The sequence below is a fragment of the Meles meles genome, chromosome X, assembly GCF_922984935.1.
Source record: "Meles meles chromosome X, mMelMel3.1 paternal haplotype, whole genome shotgun sequence".
NCBI classification, from domain to species: Eukaryota; Metazoa; Chordata; class Mammalia; order Carnivora; family Mustelidae; genus Meles; species Meles meles.
In genome coordinates this window covers 57585994-57609014 of record NC_060087.1, presented here as the reverse complement: position 1 = coordinate 57609014, position 23021 = coordinate 57585994, and the positions used below count along the sequence as shown (strand labels likewise).

At 36.7% G+C, this 23021-nt stretch overlaps 1 protein-coding gene across 2 annotated transcripts in view; it reads right to left on the bottom strand.

Moving 5' to 3' along the window:
• Positions 1-23021, bottom strand: part of YIPF6 (Yip1 domain family member 6) — an 86193-nt gene that overhangs the window by 23103 nt on the left and 40069 nt on the right. Inside the window, exon 7 of one of the 2 annotated variants that reach the window (XR_006816865.1) lies at positions 10414-10576. Coding sequence is in view for 1 of the 2 variants with exons in the window: in XM_045995414.1 (XP_045851370.1) it covers positions 10569-10576 (8 nt within the window). In the remaining variant the exon portion in view is untranslated. Of the gene's footprint in view, positions 1-10295; positions 10577-23021 lie in introns of those variants that run through there. The other variant, XM_045995414.1, reaches the window with a different exon arrangement.

Here is a 23021-nt window from a genome sequence, read left to right as displayed (position 1 = left end):
GAAGAGAGGGAGAGCATCAGAAACTAGGGTCCTAGACCCCATTCCTGCTTCAACCAGAGCAGTGCTGATTGATTGATTGATTGATTGATTGATTCCTTGATAGATGTACTGGGTTCCAGGAAAATTTCACTGATATAAAGTGTTCCAACTGCCAAAAGAAAGAGAGAGACAGAGGGAGGAAAGGAAAGAAGTGTGGGAGGGAGGGAGGATGGGGGAATGGAAAAGAAAGAAAATGAAAACCATTGAATTAAATATTTCAATAGCTTCCTAACTGGTCTATTCATCTCTAGTTTCCACCCTTCCCATTTGCTTTCCAACAAATGCTTGAGAATTTTGGTTTATGAAATAATATTTTAAGCATTTTTAAAGATTTATGTATTTGAGAAAAAGTGTGAGAGGGTGGGGCAGAGGAAGAGAGTAGTTTCAAAGAGACTCCACACTGAACACAGCCTGATGCAGGGCTCAATCCCAGGACCCTGAGATCATGACCTGAGCTGAAATCAAGAGTCAACTACTTAACTGAATAAACCATTCAGTTGCCCCTAAACATTTTTAAAACATAAGTACTACATGAATATAGGTTTGTAGTAAAAATTAAAATAATAAAGATGTCTATGACCATAGCCTTTTAGCCTTGGCACCACTGACATTTTGGACTGGATTCTTCTTTGTTGTGGAAATTGTCCCATGCCTTGTAGAATGTTTACCAACATTCTTGGCCTCTGTCCACTAATTTCCCATAGCACTTTCCTACCCATGACTACAAAAAAAAGTGGAGACCTTGTCACATATCCCCTGCGGGCAAAATCTTCCCCTGTTGAGAACCACTGCTAAAGAGTAAAATGTGCATATTCCCCTTCATTTCTGCCAATCCCACTCCCCTCTTCAGAGATAATTATTAGTATCAGACATCTATCATCCCAGATTCTTTCTATGTACTTATATAGCAATGTTATCTTCCAAAATGCAGAGTTGATTATATTACTCTTCTGATCCATTTATCTCAAATGGTCTGTAGGAGAAAATGGAAAATTCTTAGGCATATGAGGCCTTCAGAACCTGGCTTCTTCAGGCTCTGTTCCCGCCATTCCTTCCTTGTGGTAGAGCATCTTGTTGTAAAAGCTAAAAATGCAATATACTCACTTTCCCAGCCTCCTTGCACTGAGAACAAGGGCAGAGGGCTGGAAGAGACATCTGAAGGAGAGCTTCAGTGAAAGGTTTTCCTGCCTAATAAAGGGACACATGAAGAATGAAGTGGTCGTCCTGTTCTTCCCTGGATGTGGTTGCGCTTGCATGTGACATGATAACCATCTTACAATCCAGAAGACATTGAAAAAACAAGGATGATAAAGCAGAAGGATAAGAAAGCCTCTGGCACCTTGTTGACAATATTGAACCACTGAACCTGCCTGGGAACCAACTTCTTTTGGACTTTTTGTCATGTGACATAATAAACTAATTATTGTTCCTGTGTTATGATACTTTTAGTTGAATATCCACTTAGCTGCAATTGAAAGCATCCTAACTAATACACACCATATTCAGCAATTGATAGTTGCCTTAATACACCAGTATATGCCTTTGTGCATGTTAGTTCCTCTGCTTGGAGTGCAGTCACTACCATATCTGCATGACAAATACTCATACTCCAAGTCCCATTTTAAGTGTCACTTTTTTCTCTATGAAGTCTTTCTCACCATCAACTTATACCCAGAACATCCCTCCTACATGAATCTATTTCATCTTGCTCACGTTTTATTATAAAATCTATCACACTAAATTGCTATTTATTAATGTGTCTATCTTTCCCATTAGATGTGAGTTCTTTGAGGGATGAGGCTATATTTGATTCACTTCTGAATGAATGTGCTCATCACAAGGCTTGGCACAGAGAAGGGACTCAGTAAATGCTTACTGAGTGAATTGTTAGATGGATTCATGAATCAATGAGGACACAAATGAACTAACCAAGCCAGCTGGGCAAGTGAGATGGTAATGAGTTTATTCCTCTCAATTCCCTGCTTCAGCCCATGCTGGTTGGGACCTTCAAAAATTAGGAAAGGGGAGGGTTCCATGGGTAGAAAATTTCCTTATATGACCTCAGTCCTTTTATGCTGCTGCTCTGCCACCACTTCCTTGGCCAGAGTAGGGCCCTGTGCTCTTTCTTTATACTACCAGGCTCTGACTTAGAATTAAAGTAGAGAAACAAAGTATGCAGTCAGCCCATTGTCCTAGAGAAAAGTAATCATTTCCAGGGGAAGTGATCCCAAAGCAGTTATCTACCCACTTGTTCTTTGACATGTCTAGGGACATGTTGGAAATAGAGTCTTAGGACCCAACCCATTCTGATTCTTTGAATCAGAATCTGCACTTAACAAGATCCACAGATGATTCCTATGCTTACTTAAGTTTGAGAAGCATTGCAGTCTATCTCTCCATGGAAGTAACATGGTTATTTGTTCAATATAAGCAAGTGGGACTTCTGTTCACCAAGGTCTCTATAAAAAGCCATTCCATAACTTGTTTTCATCACAATCTTAAATGTCTTTTTGACTTGTCTGTTCAAAATGTTCTTTATAGCTCACCTATGGTGGTGGTTTGCCATGCTCCAACTTAGCTCCATTGGGAATTGTCTGATAGCTATAGTACCAGAAGGAGCACACATTTGGTGGAGCACATACTAAGAAATTTTCCAATAAAAAGTGTGTGAGCTTAATTTTATGAGTCTGAATATGTCTTTTATTCTACAGTCATATTTAATGTATAGTTTTGCTAGGTATAGAATTATTGGTATGAAACATTGTCTCTCATAATTACTTCAAGGTATTGCTTCATTGTCTTCTATTTGTTTTTTCATTTTTTTCTTTTCTTCTTTTTTTTTTATTTGTTTATTTACAGCATAACAGTGTTCATTGTTTTGGCATCACACCCAGTGCTCCATGCAGTACATGCCCTCCCTATTACCCACCACCTTGTTCCTCAACCTCCCACCCCCCCCTGCCCCTTCAAAACCCTCTGGTTGTTTTTCAGAGTCCATAGTCTCTCATGGTTCATCTCCCCTTCTAGTTTCCCTCAACTCCCTCTCCTCTCCATCTCCCCATGTCCTCCATGTTATTTGTTATGCTCCACAAATAAGTGAGACCATATGATACTTGACTCTCTCTGCTTGACTTATTTCGCTCAGCATAATTTCTTCCAGTCCCGTCCATGTTGCTACAAAAGTTGGGTATTCATCCTTTCTGATGGAGGCATAATCTCCATTGTGTATATGGACCACATCTTCCTTATCCATTCATCCGTTGAAGGGCATCTTGGTTCTTTCCACAGTTTGGCGACCATGGCCATTGCTGCAATAAACATTGGGGTACAGATGGCCCTTCTTTTCACTACATCTGTATCTTTGGGGTAAATACCCAGCAGTGCAATTGCAGGGTCATAGGGAAGCTCTATTCTTAATTTCTTCAGGAATCTCCACACTGTTCTCCAAAGTGGCTGTACTAACTTGTATTCCCACCAACAGTGTAAGAGGGTTCCCCTTTCTCCACATCCTCTCCAACACACGTTGTTTCCTGTCTTGCTAATTTTGGCCATTCTAACTGGTGTCAGGTGGTATCTCAATGTGGTTTTAATTTGAATCTCCCTGATGGCTAGTGATGATGAACATTTTTTCATGTGTCTGATAGCCATTTGTATGTCTTCATTGGAGAAGTGTCTGTTCATATCTTCTGCCCATTTTTTGATATGATTATCTGTTTTGTGTGTGTTGAGTTTGAGAAGTTCTTTATAGATCCTGGATATCAACCTTTTGTCTGTACTGTCATTTGCAAATGTCTTCTCCCATTCCGTGGTTTGCCTCTTTGTTTTGTTGACTGTTTCCTTTGCTGTGCAGAAGCTTTTGATCTTGATGAAGTCCCAAAAGTTCATTTTTGCTTTTGTTTCCTTGGCCTTTGGAGACATATCTTGAAAGAAGTTGCTGTGGCTGATATCGAAGAGGTTACTGCCTATGTTCTCCTCTAGGATTCTGATAGATTCCTGTCTCACGTTGAGGTCTTCTATCCATTTCGAGTTGATCTTTGTGTACGGTGTAAGAGAATGGTCGAGTTTCATTCTTCTACATATCGCTGTCCAGTTTTCCCAGCACCATTTATTGAAGAGACTGTCTTTTTTCCATTGAATACTTTTTCCTGTTTTGTTGAAGATTATTTCACCATAGAGTTGAAGGTCCATATCTGGGCTCTCCACTCTGTTCCACTGGTCTATGTGTCTGTTTTTAGCCAGTACCATGCTGTCTTGGTGATCACAGCTTTGTAGTAAAGCTTGAAATCGGGTAACGTGATGCCGCCAGTTTTGTTTTTGTTTTTCAACATTTCCTTAGCAATTCGGGGTCTCTTCTGATTCCATACAAATTTTAGGATTATTTGCTCCAGCTCTTTGAAAAATATCGGTGGAATTTTGATCGGAATGGCATTAAAAGTATAGATTGCTCTAGGCAGTATAGACATTTAACAATGTTTATTCTTCCAATCCAAGAGCATGGAACGGTCTTCCATCTTTTTGTGTCTTCTTCAATTTCTTTCATGAGTGTTCTGTAGTTCCTCGAGTACAGGTCCTTTACCTCTTTGGTTAGGTTTATTCCCAGGTATCTTATGGTTCTTGGTGCTATAGTAAATGGAATCGATTCTCTAATTTCCCTTTCTGTATTTTCATTGTTAGTGTATAAGAAAGCCACTGATTTCTGTACATTGACTTTGTATCCTGCCACGTTACTGAATTGCTGTATGAGTTCTAGTAGTTTGGGGGTGGAGTCTTTGGGGTTTTCCATATAAAGAATCATGTCATCTGCGAAGAGAGAGAGTTTGACTTCTTCCTTGCCAATTTGGATACCTTTTATTCCTCTTTGTTGTCTGATTGCCGTTGCTAGCTTTTCTTCTTTTTTTAAGAGACTTTTTTTTTAAAGATTTTATTTATTTATTTGACAGACAGAGATCACAAGTAGGCAGAGAGGTAGGCAGAGAGAGAGAGAGGAGGAAGCAGGCTCCCTGAGAGCAGAGAGCCTGACACAGGGCTCAATCCCAGTACCCTGACCTGACCTGAGCCGAAGGAAGAAGCTTTAACCCACTGAGCCACCCAGGCGCCCCTTTTTATTTTTTTCTTTTCATTGTCTTCTAGAATGCAGAACTTTTTGATATGAATATTAAGGTTATTCTGGTTCTTATTCCTTTGTATGTGACCTGTGGGTGATTTATACTCTGAAAGCTTTTAGGATCTCCTCTTTCTCCTTAATGTTTTGAAATTTTGTCATACTGTGGTTAGGCATGGGGCTTCTTTTCATTCCTTGGGAGGACATTCACTGTACCCTTTAATGTAGGGACTCATGTCCCTTACCTCTGAGAAAATTTTTTAAATCATTTCTCTGATTATTTTTTGACTACACCTTCTCTCCTCTTTTTTATGTGATCCCACTTATTTAAATAATGAGTCTCTTGGATCACTTCCCTTATGTACCTTATCTTTTTTTCCCTCCGATGTTTTCTTTATCTTTACCTATTGTTTTTCCTTTTTGGGGGATTTTTTTGACTTGTCCAGCAATTCCTCCACTGATTTTTTGGAATTTAAAAATACAATTTTAAATTCCAGGAGCTCTCTTTCTTATTAATATGCTTTTCTATTCTAAATGCATTTTTTAAAATGACTTTGAAGAGACAGAGCCTAAGTGCAATTTTATTTCCTGAATTTCTACTGTTTCTTCTAGAATAATCTCTTTGTTTATCTTTCCTGTATATTTACTGTTGGAAATATTGATTATGTGTCTGGGGATCCTTGATTTTCCATTCACATTTTATTATGGGGCATTAAGAATCTCATTAGGAATAAATAAAATCAACAAAGATAATGGAAAGTAAAAAATGACAAACAAACAGAAACAAATAAACCCAATTACATTTCAAAAAAAAAGCATAACCTCAGCAAAAAAGAAAATAAAGAACTACCTAACCTTAAACACAGCATTTTTACTGTATATCCTCAGGCTGTAGACAAAAAAGAAATATAAGCAAATATTAAACTGTAGTTAGTTGTTTGTTTTTTTACAGTGGTATGATTTGTTGTTTCCAAAAATACTTTATATGTGTTCTAGGATTCAGCACATTAGTAAATATATCATGTAAAATGGGAGCCAAAATTTTCACTATTAAAGAAGGGAGTTATAAATATGGAAAGGAAGATGGTTAGAATGAACCATATGGTGTTAAGTTGTAATTGGAAGTAACAGTAGGATTTTTAATAGATGTCTATACATGGATCTATTCTAGCTCCATCTTCTGAAAGCTTCATCTGCATTTATTTCATCATCCATTAAAAATGAAGAAATGCACAAAAGACCTGAATAGCTAATGTAAGCGTAATAAAGAAAAGCAAAGCTGGAGGTATCACAATTCTGGACTGAAGTTATATCACAAAGCTGTAGTGATCAAAACAGTATGGTACTGGCACAAAAATAGATATCTAGATCAATAGAACAGAATTGGAAACCCAGAAATAAACCCACAACTATATGGTCAATTAATCTTAACAAAGCAGGAAAGAATATCCAATGGGAAAAAGAGAGTCTCTGTGGTGTTGGGAAAAACTAGACAGTAAGCAAGGGAATGAAATTTAACCACTTTTTTATATCATACACAAAAATAAATTCAAAATTGATTAAAGATTTAAATGTGAGACCTGAAACCATAAAAATTCTGGAGAAGAGCACAGGGAGTATAACCTCTTTGACCCTGGCCATAGCAACTTCTTTCTAGATATATCCCCTGAGACAAGGGAAACAAAAGCAAAAATAAACTATTGGAACTTCATCAAGACAAAATAACTTCTGAACTACAAAGGAAACAATCCACAAAACTAAAAGGCAACACACAGAATGGGAGAAGATAATTTCAAATGACATATATGATAAAGCATTAGTATCCAAAATATAAAAAGAAATTATAAAACTGAACACCCCCAAAGCAAATAATCCAATTAAAAATGAGTAGAAGACATGAATAGATTTTTTTCCAAAGAATACATACAGATGGCCAACAGACAGATGAAATGATACTCAACATCATCCATTATTAGGAAAATACAAATCAAAGCTACAGTAGCAGTTTTCATTTCACACCTGTCAGAATGGGTAAAATCTGTTGAACAACTGGAAAGACAGAAAGAGAGGTAAACGAAGAAACAGACTCTTAATTATACAGAACAAATTGATGGTTACCAGGGGGGAGGTGGGTAGGGAGATGGATGAAATAGGTGATGGGCATTAAGGAGTGCACTTGTGATGAACACCAGGTACTGTATAGTTGTATGGAAGTGTTGAATCTCTATATTGTACAGCCGAAATTAATATCACACTGTAAGTTAACTACCTGGAATTTTTTTTAATCTAAACTCTAGTTAGTTAACATACAGTGCAATATTGGTTTCAGGAGTGGAGTTCAGTGGTTCATCACTTATATACAACACCCAGTGCTCATCATAACAAGTACCTTCCTTAATACCCATCACCCATCTAGCCCATCCCTCCCACATCCCTCCATAAACTCTCAGATTGTTCTCTGTCATTATGAGTCTCTCTGGTTTGGGGGCACCTGGGTGGCTCAGATGGTTAAGCACCTGCCTTTGGCTCTGATCATGATCTACAACTCCTGGGATGGAGCCCCATGTTGGGCTTCCAACTCAGCAGGAAGTCTGCATCTCCCTCTCCCTCTGCCTCTCCTCCTGCTTGTGCTCTGTCTTTCTCTCTCTCAAATGAATATATAAAATCTTTTGAAAAAGAGTCTCTTATGGTTTGTTTCCCTCCTCCTTTTCCCCCATCCCATATGTTCACATGTTTTGTTTCTTAAATTCTACATATGAGTAAAATCATATGGTATTTATCTTTCTCTGACTGGCTTCTTTCACTTAGCATAACATACCTCTAGCTCCATACACATCATTGCAATTGGAAAGATTTCATTCTTTTTGATGGCTGAGTAATATTCCATTGTATATATAGACCACATCTTTATCCATTCATCAGTTGATGGACATTTGGGCTCTTTCCATGGTTTGACTATCATCGATAATGCTACTATAAATGTCAGAGTGAAGGTATCCCTTTGAATCTGTATTTTTGTATCCTTTGGGTAAATAATAGTAGTGCTATTGCTGGATAGTAGGGTAGTTCTATTTTTAAATTTTTGAGGAACCTCCATATTGTTCTCCAGAGTGGCTCTACCACTTCATGTTCCCACCAACATTGTAAGAGGGTTCCCCTTTCTCCACATCCTCGACAACACCTGTTGTTAATTTTAGCCATTCTGACATGTGGGAGGTGGTATTTCACTGTGGTTTTGATCTGTATTTCCCTGATGATGAGTGATGTTGAACAACTGTTCATGTGTCTGTGAGCCACCTGGATGTCTTCTTTGGAAAAATGTCTATTCTTATCTTCTGCCCATTTCTTAACGTGATTATTTGATTTTGGGGGGTGTTGAATTTAATAAATTCTTTCTATATTTTGGCTACAAACCCTTTATCAGATATGCCATTTGCAAATATCTTCTTCCATTCTATAGACCACCTTTTAGTTCTGTTGTTTCCTTTACTATGCAGAAGACTTCTTACATTGATGGAGTCCCAATAGTTCATTTTTGGTTTTGTTTCCCTTGTCGCTGGAGATGTGTCTAGTAAGAAGTTGCTGAGATCAAAAAGGTTGCTGCATGTGTTCTTCTCCAGGATTTTTATGGTTTCCTTGCTCACATTTAGGTCTTCAATACATTTTGAATGTATTTTTGTGCATGGTATAAGAAGATGGTACAGTTTCATCTGTATGCTACTGTCTAGTTTTCCCAATACCATTTGTTGAAGAGAGTCTTTTTCCCATTGGACATTTTTCCCTGCTTTGTTGAAGATTAGTTGACCATATAGTTGTGGGTCCATTTTTGGATTTTCTATTCTGTTCCATTGATTTATATGTGTCTCTTTTTTTCTGCCAGTGCCATACTGTCTTGATGACTACAGCTTTATAATACAACTTGAGGTCCAGAATCATGATGCCTCCAGCTTTGTTTTTCTTTTTCAGGGTTGCTTTGGCTATTCAGGGTCTTTTGTGGTTCTATCCAAATTTTAGGATTGTTTGTTCTAGCTCTTGAAAAATGCTGATGGTATTTTGGTAGGAATTGCATTAAATATGTAGACTGCTTTGGGCAGTATATACATTTTAACAATACATGTTCTTCCAATTGATGAGCATGGAATGTTTTTCCATTTCTTTGTGTCTTCTTCAATTTCTTTCATAAGCATTCTATAGTTTTCAGAATACAGATCATTGGTCTATTTGGTTAGGTTTATTCCTAGGTATCTTATGGTTTTTGGTACAATTGTAAATGGGATCAATTCCTTGATTCCTTTTTCTGTTACTTCATTATTGGTGTATAGAAATGCAACTGATTTCTGTAAGTTGATTTTATATCCTGTGACTTTGCTGAATTCATATATTTGCTTCTAGCTATTCTTAGGGAGTCTTTTGGGTTTTCTACATAAAGTATCATGTTGTCTGCAAATAGTGAAAGTTTGACTTCTTCCTTGCTGATTAGGATGTCTTTTACTTCTTTTCAATGTCTGATTGCTGAGGCTGAATTCTAGTACTATGTTAAGTATTAATGGTGAGAGTGGACATCTCTGTCTTATTCCTAACTGTAGAGGAAAAGCACCAGTTTTTCCCCATTGAGGATGATATTACCTGTGGATCTTTCATATATGGCCTTTATGATGTTGAAGTATAACTAATCAGAATTTAAATAAAAACTGAAAAAAATGAAGAAATGCCTGGTTTCAGAGCTGAAGCAAAGAAAATACAAAACGAGCCTGAAATATCTTGGAGTGCCAAAAAGCAAGGATATGCTCAAAGAATGTTGGAGACATGTCAAAAGGACACAGGAGCCAGTTTGAAGGGAGCTCCTACTGAGACAATTTGAGTATCAAAATAAATAACAAAAGTAATAAAATATAACCCATAAAATATGTGAGAATTCACAAACCCATGCTGATATAAATTAATGCATAAATGGAGATGGAAACGCTTTTCTTTATAATAGAATGCCAACTAATAAATGTAAGAGAAATGCTGGAATTAGAAAAATTTTATTTGGCAACCACTATAGTAATGATTGTTTTAGGCAAGAATCATCAATGGATGCTGAAACTAGTAGGTAAAAATGTGATATAATACAAAACAGGAGATTTACATAGCCCAAAGTATCTCCCCAGAAGTTAGTTATTATCTACAAAGAGAAATGTAGGAACTTAATAGTGGACAGACTTGGCCAACACCACCTTAAAACAAACATGAAAGTAAACATTACCAGTAATGAGACAGACATTACATACCTGATGATATGATGACCTGAGAAAGATAAAACATTGCCTCTGCAAAATGTTCGATAAGAATGCATAAGCCAAATTTAATCTTGAGGAAACATCAAGAAACTGAAGGTGAGGAATATTCATTTTACAAAATAAATGGCCTCTACGCTCCAAAAATTTTAAGTTCCTGTCAAGAAAGAAAAAGAAAGATGGGGGAAACTCATCCCAATTAAGGGGGCTGGATCAGATCTTGGATCAGAATAAAAACTTTATTTTCATTCTGCTATAAATATATTAGTGAATCAATCAGTATGAACTGAATACAGTTTATAGATTAGATAATAGTATTATATCAATGTTAGTTTGATGGTTTTGGTAATTCTACTGCAGTTATATGAGAATATCTTTGTTCTTGTGGAACTGGCACTGAAGCATTTAAGAGTAAAGTGGAATCATGCCTGTCACTTCCTCTCAAATGGTTTAAAATTATATGTATAGGGGTGCCTGGGTGGCTCAGTGGGTTAAAGCCTCTGCCTTCGGCTCAGGTCATGATCCCAGGGTCCTGGGATTGAGCCCCGCATCAGACTCTCTGCTCAGCAGGGAACCTGCTTCCTCCTCTCTCTCTGCCTGCCTCTCTGCCTACTTGTGATCTCTGTCTGTCAAATAAATAAATAAATAATCTTAAAAAAATTATATATATAAATTTTTAGGTAGATAAATGTAAATGTAGATAGATAGGAGAAGACAAAGCAAATATGGTAAAATGTTAACACTTTGGTGAATATGAGTGACGAGTATACAGGAATTTTTTTAGCATTTTTGTAACTTTTCTGTAAATATGAAGTAATTTAAAAATAAAAATAAAGAAGCATTTTAAAAATCTGGTTAGGAGCTAGTGGGAGGGCCTTGTTGATTGACAAGCTTTCTTTTAGGATGAAGGGGGATGAGCTGGACAATATACTAGGGAACCCCAAATGTCAGAAAATGAAGGCATTTACTTTTTTTGGAGTTTGTCAATTCTTTAGAGAACAATCTTCCAATTTTTTGGAAGTGCTGACTGCTTAGAATGGGAATGAAAAAGTTGTTAGACTGCTTAGCTGACTACTAAGAATGGGAGTGAATAAGTTGTTAGAAGGTAATAGGGTGATAGGACTGAAATCCTAGTACCTGTGTTCTCTGCCTAATATCTGAATCATTTGAGAAATTGACAAAGGAGACAATTGAGACAAAGAAGAAAAGCATACGCACAACAAAATAGCATCTTTATATCCATAAATTTGAACTTTAATATGAGGCTAAATTGGTTTCCTAACACTGAAGCCTAGAGTTAGAGAGTTCACCCACTCAGTTGTCTACAATGCTGAACCATCCATACCAGGCCTCCCCATAAAGGCAGGGCCTGTTCTGCTAAGGTGATTGCATGGTGGAGATCCATTCAGAGTATGCTTTCTCTGTGGGCAGGACCCTCCCTAGAAGGAGAGAGGAAGGGCCTAGACTTACCCGCTTGGTTTCTCCTTCCAAACTCACCAATTAGAGTTATGGGAAGAGACAAGAAATGTTTAAGAAATCCCTTCTCCTGGAAACCAGGAATGGAGAGTTACTCCCTACAGAGAGGGTTCTGCTCTTCTAGAGTATAGAGACTCTCAACACCCATGTCTTCAGCCTCACTTTCCACATGTACCCAGCATCAAAACTAGTTCTTTTTAACAATTACTCTGAAGGTCATCAAGAGAAGATTCTAAAGAATACAGAGAAGGCACAGGCAGAGAAATGCAACAAAAGCACACTAATATGAAGCTGTGCCATGTAGCTCACAGAAGAATCAACAACCAAGAAAGAATGGATTGTCTACAATGTTATATCAGTAAAAGGGTGCAGTAATATGAATTTTGGAGAAAAGCCTCTGGATTGTAATTCTAAACTAGAGCATCAGTAATATATATATAGAAAGGTGATGGCAGAAGCTCAATTGCAAGGGGTCAAAGGGGATTGAACATTTCCCTTCTTGTGTCTTCCTTCATTACCTTACAAAGCACCCTATATATGCCCTGCCTCTCCCACTAAGGATACAGACTTTATTATCTTGGCCATCACACTTTTTAGCTCTCCTTTCAATTGTGGATCAGCAGTGTGATGATGGAGAGAAAGGATGTGGTAAGAGTCTCTTGTGCTAGCAGGCTGGCTCTCATCTCAGTGCTGGTCATTTGTCAGCTTTGTGCAGCCAGAACTTTTCCCAATGAAAAGGGGCACTGAGAAAAACCAAGAACTGAGAAAAACCAAGAACTGTTTTGCCCAGGCAAGAATAGAATTTGTCCCACTCCCAGAGAGTCAAATTTGACTTCACAAGGACCTGCAGTCAACCCACCTGATAGAGGCCATGTAGAAGCAGAATGGCAGAGAGGAACAAACATTAGCTCTGAAATCAGATACGGGTTCAAAACATACCTCTGCTATTTACCACATGAGTGACATTGGATAAATTACTTAACATTTTTGAGCTTTAGTTGCCTCAACTATATAGCAGGGATAGCATTCATTCACACACAAATATTTACTGGGCATCTACCAAGTGACTGAAATTATGAACAACACAGGCACATCCTCCCAGCGCTTATAGTCTAATAGGAAAGCAGACATTGCCAAAATAATCACAACACATATTAAGTGCTAATGGAGTGGACAGAGGCAAGACAGAGGGGAAATGGACTTATTAACTATGTGGAGTTATGAAAATGATGATGGATGAAAATGGGGTAAAGAGAGAACACCAAATGGTGGGAGGGGAATTCAGTGTGCAAAATCTCAGAAATAAAAGAGAATGTAATACTTGGAAGAAAAAATAATATCAACATTGTCTGCAAATAGAGTACAAAGGAGTGAGAAATGAAGCTGAAAGATAAGAATGAGCCAGATCTTAGTGGGCCTTAAGGTAAAGTTAAAGATTTTGAACTTTTTTCTTTAGTGCAGTGGTGAGAGCAAGACAAAAGATTTTTAAAGCAGGGCTACTAAGAGTAATGTCGTCCATAATAGCAGAGTAAGGGACACCAGAAATTATTTCCTCCATGAAATCAGTAAGAATACTAGAATACTAGCAGCAATGATCAGAATTTACTTTTTTTCAGATCTTTGGACATAAACTAGAATTCTTCAGTAGTTAGAGGAGTGTTTATTCCAGAAGACTGACTCTCACTAACAACAACATATTTTGTGGCATTTTAACTTACCCTATTACCAATACCCTTTTCAGCTCCACGTGGCCCACAGTCACAGTGAAATCAGAAGCAAATCAAAGTGAATCACAGTGAAATCAGAAGTCAATCAAAGAGGCAGAACAGAGTAGGAGCTCTATTCTATGAAAGTGTAACATTTTCCTATACTATTGAAATTAAGTAGATATTAATCTAAAGTAGATTGTTTTAAATTAAGTTGTGAATTGTAATCTCCAGGGCAAAAAGTAAGAAAATAATTCAAAAGCATAGTAAAGGAGAGGAAAAGGAAGTTAAAAATTATACACTGAAAATACTAATTTAACATAAAAAGAAAGCAGTAATGGAGGACTAGATAAAAAAGACATAAAATGCACATGGAACAAAGCAAAATTGCAGATGTAAATTCTACCTTATTAATACAAGAAATACACATGGCTTCAACACTTTAATCAAAAGCAGAGATCTGCAGAATGGATAAAGAAACATGATGCAACTATGTGCTGTTTATAACAGACATACTTTACATTCAAAAACACAAATAAGCTGAAAGTAAAACAATCAAAAGATATGCCATGCAAACACTAATCAAGAGACCTGGATTGGCTATATTAATATCAGATAAAATAGATAAGACAAAGGTTGTTAGTAATGATAAAAAAAGATATTTAATAATGATGAAAGAGTCAATCCATCAAGAAGATATCATCATTTTAAACATAGGCATGTTTAAAAATGAAGCCCCAAAATACAAGAAACATAAATTGACAGAATTGAAGAAACAGAAAAACAATATTAATTGGAGACTTTGGTACCCCACTTTTACTTATGTATAGAACAACTAGATAGAAGATCAAGGAAATAGAAGACTTCAACAATACTATGGACAAACTATAACTACTAGAAAACTCCACACGACAAAATCAGAATATTTGTCCCTACTAAATATGAGGCATTTAATAAAATTAGTAATTAATAACAGAAAGACTTTAGGAAATTCACAAATGTGTGTAAATTAAACAACTCAGTTCTAAATAACCAACAGGCCAAAGAATAAATCATAACAGAAATGAGAAAGAAACTTTGATATGCATGAAAACAAAAACATAAAACACAAAACTTGTGAGACGTCTTCTCTGGGCTTTCTTTTAAAAGAAAACTAGTCATGTTCAGGAGCACTTTACCCTCATAAGTTAATCACCTCTCCAAAGCCCCACATCCCAGCACCATCACATCAGGGGTTAGGCTTCAATATGTGCATGTTGGGAAACACAAATATTCAGTTCATAGTATAGGAGTAAGCTAAAGCAATGCTTAGAGGGAAATTTATAGATACAAGCCTATATATATTTTAAAAGAATTCAAATCATTAATCTAAATTTCCACCTTAGGAAGCTAGTAATAGAAAAGCAAACTAACCCCTAGCAACCAGAGGGAAAGAAATAATAAAGGATAGATGGGAAATAAATGAAATGGTGAGCAGAAAAAAATAGAGAAAATCAAAGAAAACAAGAGATGGTGCTTAGAGAACACCAAAAATATTGGCATACATTTGACCAAGCAGAAAAGGGGTGGGGTAGAGAAAACTGAAATTACCAGAATTAGAAATTAAAAGGGGGATATTACCACCAGTTTTAAGGGAAAAGAGGATTATAAGGAAATGCTATAAACAGTTGTATGCCAAAAATAACATATGAAATAGACAAATTTCTAAAAACACACAAAACTACCAAAAACAACTGAAGAAGAAATAGAAAATCTGAACAGGCCTAGAACAAGCAAAGTGACTGTATTAGTAATAATAATAATTAAAAAAAAAACAACGAAAATCCCAGGGCCAAAATGATTTCACTGATTAGTTCTACAAAATATTTATTAAGAAATTAACACCAATCACTAAAATATGTTTCCAGTAAATGAAAGATGTAGGAATACTTCCCAATTCATACTATGAGGACAGTATTACCTTGATACCCAAGCCAGAAAAAGACATTATATGAAAATAAATTACAGATCAATATCTCTTATGAATATAGACATAGAAACCTTCAACACAGCACACTAGCAAACTAACAACATATAAAAAGGATTTTTAAAGGGGCTCCTGGGTGGCTCAGCCAAAGGCTCGCTGCCTTTGGCTCAAGACATGATCTCAGGGTCCTGGGATAGAGTCCCACATCGGGCTCTCTGCTCAGCAGGGAGCCTGCTTCTCTCTCTCTCTCTCTCTCTCTCTCTCTCTCTGCCTGCCTCTCTGTCTAGTTGTGATCTCTCTCTGTCAAATAAATAAATAAATAAAATCTTCTAAAAAATCTTAGAAAAAAAGGATTTTTAAGCATGAATAGGAGGTATTTATGTGAGAAATGCAAGGTTGGTTTACCACATAAAAATCAATCAATGGCACAATGGCAATAGAATAAAGAACAAAAACCTCATAATCATCTTTAAAAATAAAGTATTTGACCTCAACAAATTAGGATTAGAGGGGAGCTTTCTCAATCTGATAAAGGAGATCTCTGAAAATCTTATAGATAACATCATGCTTAAAGGGAAAGACTATTTTCTACCTAAAAGCAGGATAAAAACAAAACAAGATATCTGTGTTTGGCATTTCTTTCTTTCTTTCTTTTCTTTTCTTTTTTTTTTTTTTTAGATTTTATTTACTTATTTGAGAGAGAGACAGAGAGTGAGCAAGGGTGAGTGAGAGAGAGCAGAACACAAGCCAGGGAAGGGGCAGAGGGAGAGGGAGGAGCAAACTCCCCACTGAGTAGGGAGCCTGACATGGGACTCAATCCCAGTACCCTGGGATCCTGATCTGAGCTGAAGGTAGATGCTTAACTGAGTGAGCCAACCAGGTACCCCTGCTTTTGCTATTTCTATTTAACACTGTAATGGCAGTATTAATCAGAGAAATTAAGGAAGAAAAAGAAATGAAAAGTATCCAGTTTGGAAAGGAGTAAAACAATCTCTAGTTGCACAGAACATGATCTTTTACATATAAAACCATAAAAATCTATTTGAGCTAATTAATGAGTTCAGCAAGGTTGTACAAGATCAATACACAAAATCAACTGTATTTCATATAGTAGCAATGTGCAATCTCAAAACTAAATTAAGGAAACAATTCAATTTACATCACTTTTGAAAAAACAAATACTTAGGAATACATTTTATTTTTTTTTTTTTCACCAAAACAATTCTCATGATGCCCAAACTTTCAACGTTTTTATTGAGGTTTAATTGATTGACCTAAATTATATTAGTCTCAAGTTGCAATATAATGATTTGATATTTGTACATATTGTGAAATAAGTCTAGTTAACATAAGTCACAATACAAGCTCACTGAATTTTTTTTTATGTGATGGGAACATTTGAATTTACTCTCAGCAACTTTCACATATGTGTTACTGTATTAATTAACTATAGTCAACAGGCTGTACTCTTCATCCTCAAGACATTTATTTTTTAACTGGATTTTATCTTTCACACATTTGGCCCTCCCCCAAACCCTCAACTCTGGCAACCACCAATCCGTTTGGTGTACCTGTGAGTTTTTATTTTTTATTCCTTACTGAGTTTTTTTAAATTTTAGTTCCTGTATAGTTAACATACGATGTTATATTAGCTCCAGGTATATAATATAGATTTAACAATCCTATGCATTCCTCAGTGCTCATCATGATAAGTGTACTCTATTTTTTTTTAAAGATTCTTTTTATTAGAGAGAGAGAGAGAGAGAGCAAGCACACACATGAGTGGGGGGAGAGGCAGAGGGGGAGAGAGAATCCTCAAGCAGACCCATGCTGAGCACATGACCCATGCTGACCCAGGACTCTGCAATCATGACCTAAGCCAAAATCAAGAGTGGGTCCCTTATCCAACTGAGCCACCCATGCATCCCAGTAAGTATACTCTTTAATCCACCTACTTCACCCATCCCCCCACCCACCTCACCTCTGGTAAACATCAGTTTGTTCTCTAGAGTTAAGAATCTGTTTCTTGGTTTGTCTCTCCTTTTCTATTGCAAGTTTGTTTGTTTCATAAATTCCACGTGAGTGTTAATTATGATATTTGTCTTTCTCTGACTTATTTTGCTTAGAACTATGCTCTCTATCTCCATCCATGTTGTGGAAAATGGCAAGATTTCAATTCTGTATGGCTGCATAATATTCCATTATATATATTATAATATATATAGTACCCTATCTTCTTTATCCATTCATCTATCAGTGGATACTTGGGCTGCTTTCATAATGTGGCCATTGCAAATGATGCTGCTATAAACATAAGCGTTCATGTATCCTTTTGAATTAGTACTTTTATATTTTTTCGGTAAACACCCAGTAGTGCAATTACTGGGTCCTAGGGTAGTTTTGTTTTTTAATTTTTGAGGAACCTCCAAACTGTTCTCCAGAGTAGCTGCACCACCTTTCATTCCCACCAACACTGTAGGAGTGATCTCCTTTCTCCACATCATCACCAACACCTGCTGTTTCTTGTGTTTTTTATTTTAGCCATTCTGACAGATGTGAACTGATAGCTCACTGTGGTTTTGATTTGTATTTCCCTGATGATAAGTAATGTTGAGCATCTTTTCATGTATCTGTTGGCCATCTGTATATCCTCTTTGAAGAAATATCTATTCATGTCTTATGCCCATTTTTAATTGGATTGTTTGTTTTTTGGAGTGTTGTGTTGCATAAGTTCTTTTTTAAAAAAATTTATTTATTTATTTTCAGCGTAACAGTACTCATTGTTTTTGCACCACACCCAGTGCTCCATGCTATACGTGCCCTCTCTATTACCCTCCACCTGGTTCCCCAACCTCCCACCCCCACCCCTTCAAAACCCTCAGGTTGTTTTTCAGAGTCCATAGTCTCTCATGGTTCATCTCCCCTTCCAATTTCCCACAACTCCCTTCTCCTCTCCATCTCCCCATGTCCTCCATGTTCTTTGTTATGCTCCACAAATAAGTGAAACCATATGATACTTGACTCTCTCTGCTTGACTTATTTCGTTCAGCATAATCTCTTCCAGTCCCGTCCATGTTGCTACAAAAGTTGGGTATTCATCCTTTCTGATGGAGGCATAATACTCCATCGTGTATATGGACCACATCTTCCTTATCCATTTGTCCGTTGAAGGGCATCTTGGTTCTTTCCACAGTTTGGCACAAAATGCAATACTGGTTTCTGGAGTAGGATTCAGTGATTCATCACTTAACGTTCAACACCCAGTGCTCATCATAACAAGTGCCCTCCTTAATCCTTATCACCCATCTAGCCGATCTCCCACAGATCTCCCTCTATCAACCCTGAGTTTGTTCTCTATTGTTAAGAATCTCTTATGTCTTCTTTCTCTCTTTTTTTTCCTTTCCCCCTTCTCATAAGAAAACAAGATCCATCTACATTCTGCCTATAAGACACTCATTTGAAACCTAAAGACATCTGCAGACTGAAAGTGAGGGGATGGAGAACAACCTATCATGCTAATGTTAGTCAAAAGAAAGTTGGAGTAGCTATACTTATATCAGACAAACTAGGCTTTAAAAATAAAGAGTGTAACAAGAAATGAAGACAGGAATTATATCATGAGTAAGTAAATCAAGAATATCTAACAATTGTAAATATTTATACCCCCAACATTAGAGCACTCAAATATATAAATCAGTTTATAAGAAACATAAAGAAATGCATTGATAATAATACAATAATAGTAGGAGACAATTAAAATCACTTTTACAGCAACAGAAAGATCATGTAAGCAGAAAATCAATAAGGAAACAATGGCTTTGAATGACAAACTGGACTGGATGTCCATAACAGATATATTCAGAACATTACATCCTAAATCATCAGAATATGCATTCTTCTCAAGTGCACATGAAACATTCTTCAGAATAGATCACATATTGGGTCACAAATCAACCCTCAACAAGTACAAAAAGACTGAGATCATACTATGTACATTTTCAGACCACAACACTATGAAACTGGGAAGTCAACCATAAGAAAAAATTTGGAAAGACCTCAAATACATGGAACTTAAAGAACATCCTAATAAGGAATGAATGGATTAACCAGGAAATTAAAGAAAAATTTTATGAATACATTGAAGCAAATGAAAATGAAAGCACAACAGACCAAAACCTTTGGGATGTAGCAAAAGCAATCCTAAGAGGGAAGTATATTTCAGTACAGGCCACAAGAAGCAAGAAAAATCTCAAATACACAATGTAAACTTACACCTAAAGGAGCTGAAAAAAAAGAACACCAAATAAAGCCTATAGCCAGCAGAAGAAGGGAATAAAGGTTAGAGAAGAAATAAATGATATACAAACAAACAAACAAACAAAAAACTAGAAAGAATTAGTCAAACTAAGAGCTGGTTCTTCAAAAGAAAAAAAAATTGATAAACACCAAGCCAGACTTATCAAAAAGAAAAGAGAAAGGATACAAAAAGATAAAATCATAAATGCAAGAGGAGAGATACAACCAACACCACAGAAATATAAACAATTATAAGAGAATACTATGAAAAATTAACATGCCAACAAATTGGGCAACCTGGAAGAAAAGGAAAATTCCTAGAACCTTATAAAGTACCAAAACTGAAACAGGAAGAAACAGAAGATTTGAGCAGACCCCTCACAGCAAAGAAATTGAATCAGTAATCAAAAATCACAGCAAAGAAATTGAATCAGTAATCAAAAATCTCCTAACAAACCAAAGTCCTGAACGAGATGGCTTCCAGGGGAATTTTGCCAGACATTTAAAGAAGAGTTAATACCTCTACTTCTCAAAATGTTCCAAAATATAGAAATGGAAGGAATACTTCCAAACTCATTCTACAAAGCCAGCATAACTTGATTTCAAAAACAGACAAAGGCTCCACTTAGGGGTCTTATAGGCCAGTATCCCTGATGAACATGGACACAAAAATTGTCAATAAAAAAGTAAATCGAATTCAACAGTACATTAAAAGAATTATTCGCCACGATCAAGTGGGATTTATTCCTGGGCTTCAGGGGTGGTTCAATATTCACAAAACAATTAACACAATACACCACATCAATAAAAGAAAGGCTAAGAACCATTAAATCCTGTCAATAGATGCAGAAAAAGCTTTTGACAAAATACAGCATCCTTTTCTGATAAAAACCTTCAACAAAGTAGGAAGAGAGGGAACATACCTCAATATCATAAAGGCCATATACAAAAGACCCACAATTGATATCACTCTCAATAGGGAAAAACTGAAAGCTTTTCCTTTATGGTCAGGAACAAGACAGGGATGTCCACTCACCAGTTTGATTTAACAAAGTACTAGAAGTCCTAGCCTCAGCAATCAGACAGCAAGAAGAAATAAAAGGCATCCAAACCAATAAAGAGGAAGTCAAACTTTCACTATATACAGATAACATGATATTCTATGTAGAAAACCCAAAAGACTCCAAAAAATTGCTAGAAGTCATACATGAATAATACAATCACAGAATCAATGCACTTCTATACACTAATAATGAAGCAGCAGAAAAGGAAATCAAGGAACCAATCCCATTTGCAATTGCACCAAAACAGTAAGATACTTAGGAATAAATCTAACTAAAGAAGTAAAAGACCTATACCCTGAACACTATAGAACACTTAATAAAGGAATTGAAGAGGATATATATAAATGGAAAAGCATTCTATGTTCATGGATTCAAAGAGCATTGTTAAAATGCCTATACTACCCAAAGCCATCTACATATTTAATGCAATCTCCACCAAAATGCTACCAGCATTTTTCACAGAGCTAGAACCAAAAATGTTAAAATTTGTATGGAACCACAAAAGACCCCGAATAGCCAAAGCAATTCTGAAAAAGAAAAACAAAATGAGAGGCATCAAAACTCTGGATTTCGAGTTATATTACAAAGGATGCCTTTCATTTCTTGATTGTTGTTGGTAGGATTTCCTGTACTCTGCTGAATAAAAGTCATAAAAGTGGACATCCTTATTTCTGAACTTAAGGGAAATCTTCAGTTTTTCCACATTAAAGATGATGTTTGCTGTGGGTTTTTCCACGTATGGGCTTTATTATGTTGAGGTATGTTTCCTCTAAACCTACATTGTTGAGGGGTTTTATCATGAATGGATGTTGTACTTTGTCAAATGCTTTTTGTGTCTATTGAAATGATCATAATGTTCTTATCCTTTCTCTTACTGATATGATGTGTCACAAGGATTGTTTTGTCAGTATTGAACCACTCTTGGGGCACCTGGGTGGCTCAGTGGGTTAAGCCTCTGCCTTCAGCTCAGGTCATGATCCCAGAGTCCTGGGATCGAGCCCCGCATCGGGCTTTCTGCTCTGCAGGGAGCCTGCTTCCCTTACTCTCTCTCTGCCTGCCTCTCTGCCTACTTGTGCTCTCTGTCTGTCAAATAAATAAATAAAATCCTTTTTTTAAAGATTTTATTTATTTATTTGAGAAAGAGAGAGCATGAGAGTAGAGAGGTCAGCAGGAGAAGCAGACTCCCTGCCAAGCAGGGAGCCTGATGTGGGACTCGATCCCGGGGCTCCAGGATCATGACCTGAGCCGAATGCAGTTGCTCAACCAACTGATCCATCCAGGCGCCCAATAAAATCCTTTTAAAAAAAAAAGTATTGAGGGGCGCCTGGGTGGCTCAGTGGATTGGGCCGCTGCCTTCGGCTCAGGTCATGATCTCGGGGTCCTGGGATTAAGCCCCGAGTCGGGCTCTCTGCTCCGCGGGGAGCCTGCTTCCTCCTCTCTCTCTGCCTGCCTCTCTGCCTACTTGTGATCTCTCTGTCAAATAAATAAATAAAATCTTAAAAAAAAAAAAGTATTGAACCACTCTTGAACCCCAGGAATAAATCCCACTTGATCCTAGTGAATGAATTTTTTAATGTATTGTTTGGTTTGCTAGTATTTACTAAGAATTTTTGCATCCATATTCATCAGGGATATTGACCTGTAGGTTCTCTTTTTTAGTGGAGTCTTTATCTGGTTTTGGTATCAGGGTAATGCTGGACTCATAGAATGAATATGGAGGTATTCCTTCCTTTTCTAATTTTTGGAGTACTTTGAGAATAAGCATTAATTCTTCTACCAAACATATTGGCCTGTGAAGCCAATCTGGTCCTGGACTTTTCTTTGGTGGGAGTTTTTGATAACTGCTTCCATTTCTTTGCTGGTTGTCTTTTCAAGTTTTCTATTTCTTCTTGTTTCAGTTTTGGTACTTTTTATGTTTCTAGGAATTTATCCATTTCTTCCAGGTTGTCCAGTATGTTACCATATAGTCTTTCATAATATTCTCTTAGAATTCTGTGGTGTCGTTTGTGATTTCTTCTCTCTCATTTGTGAGTTTATTAATTTGTGATCTTTCTCTTTTCTTTTTGATAAGTCTGACTAAAGGTTTATCAGTTT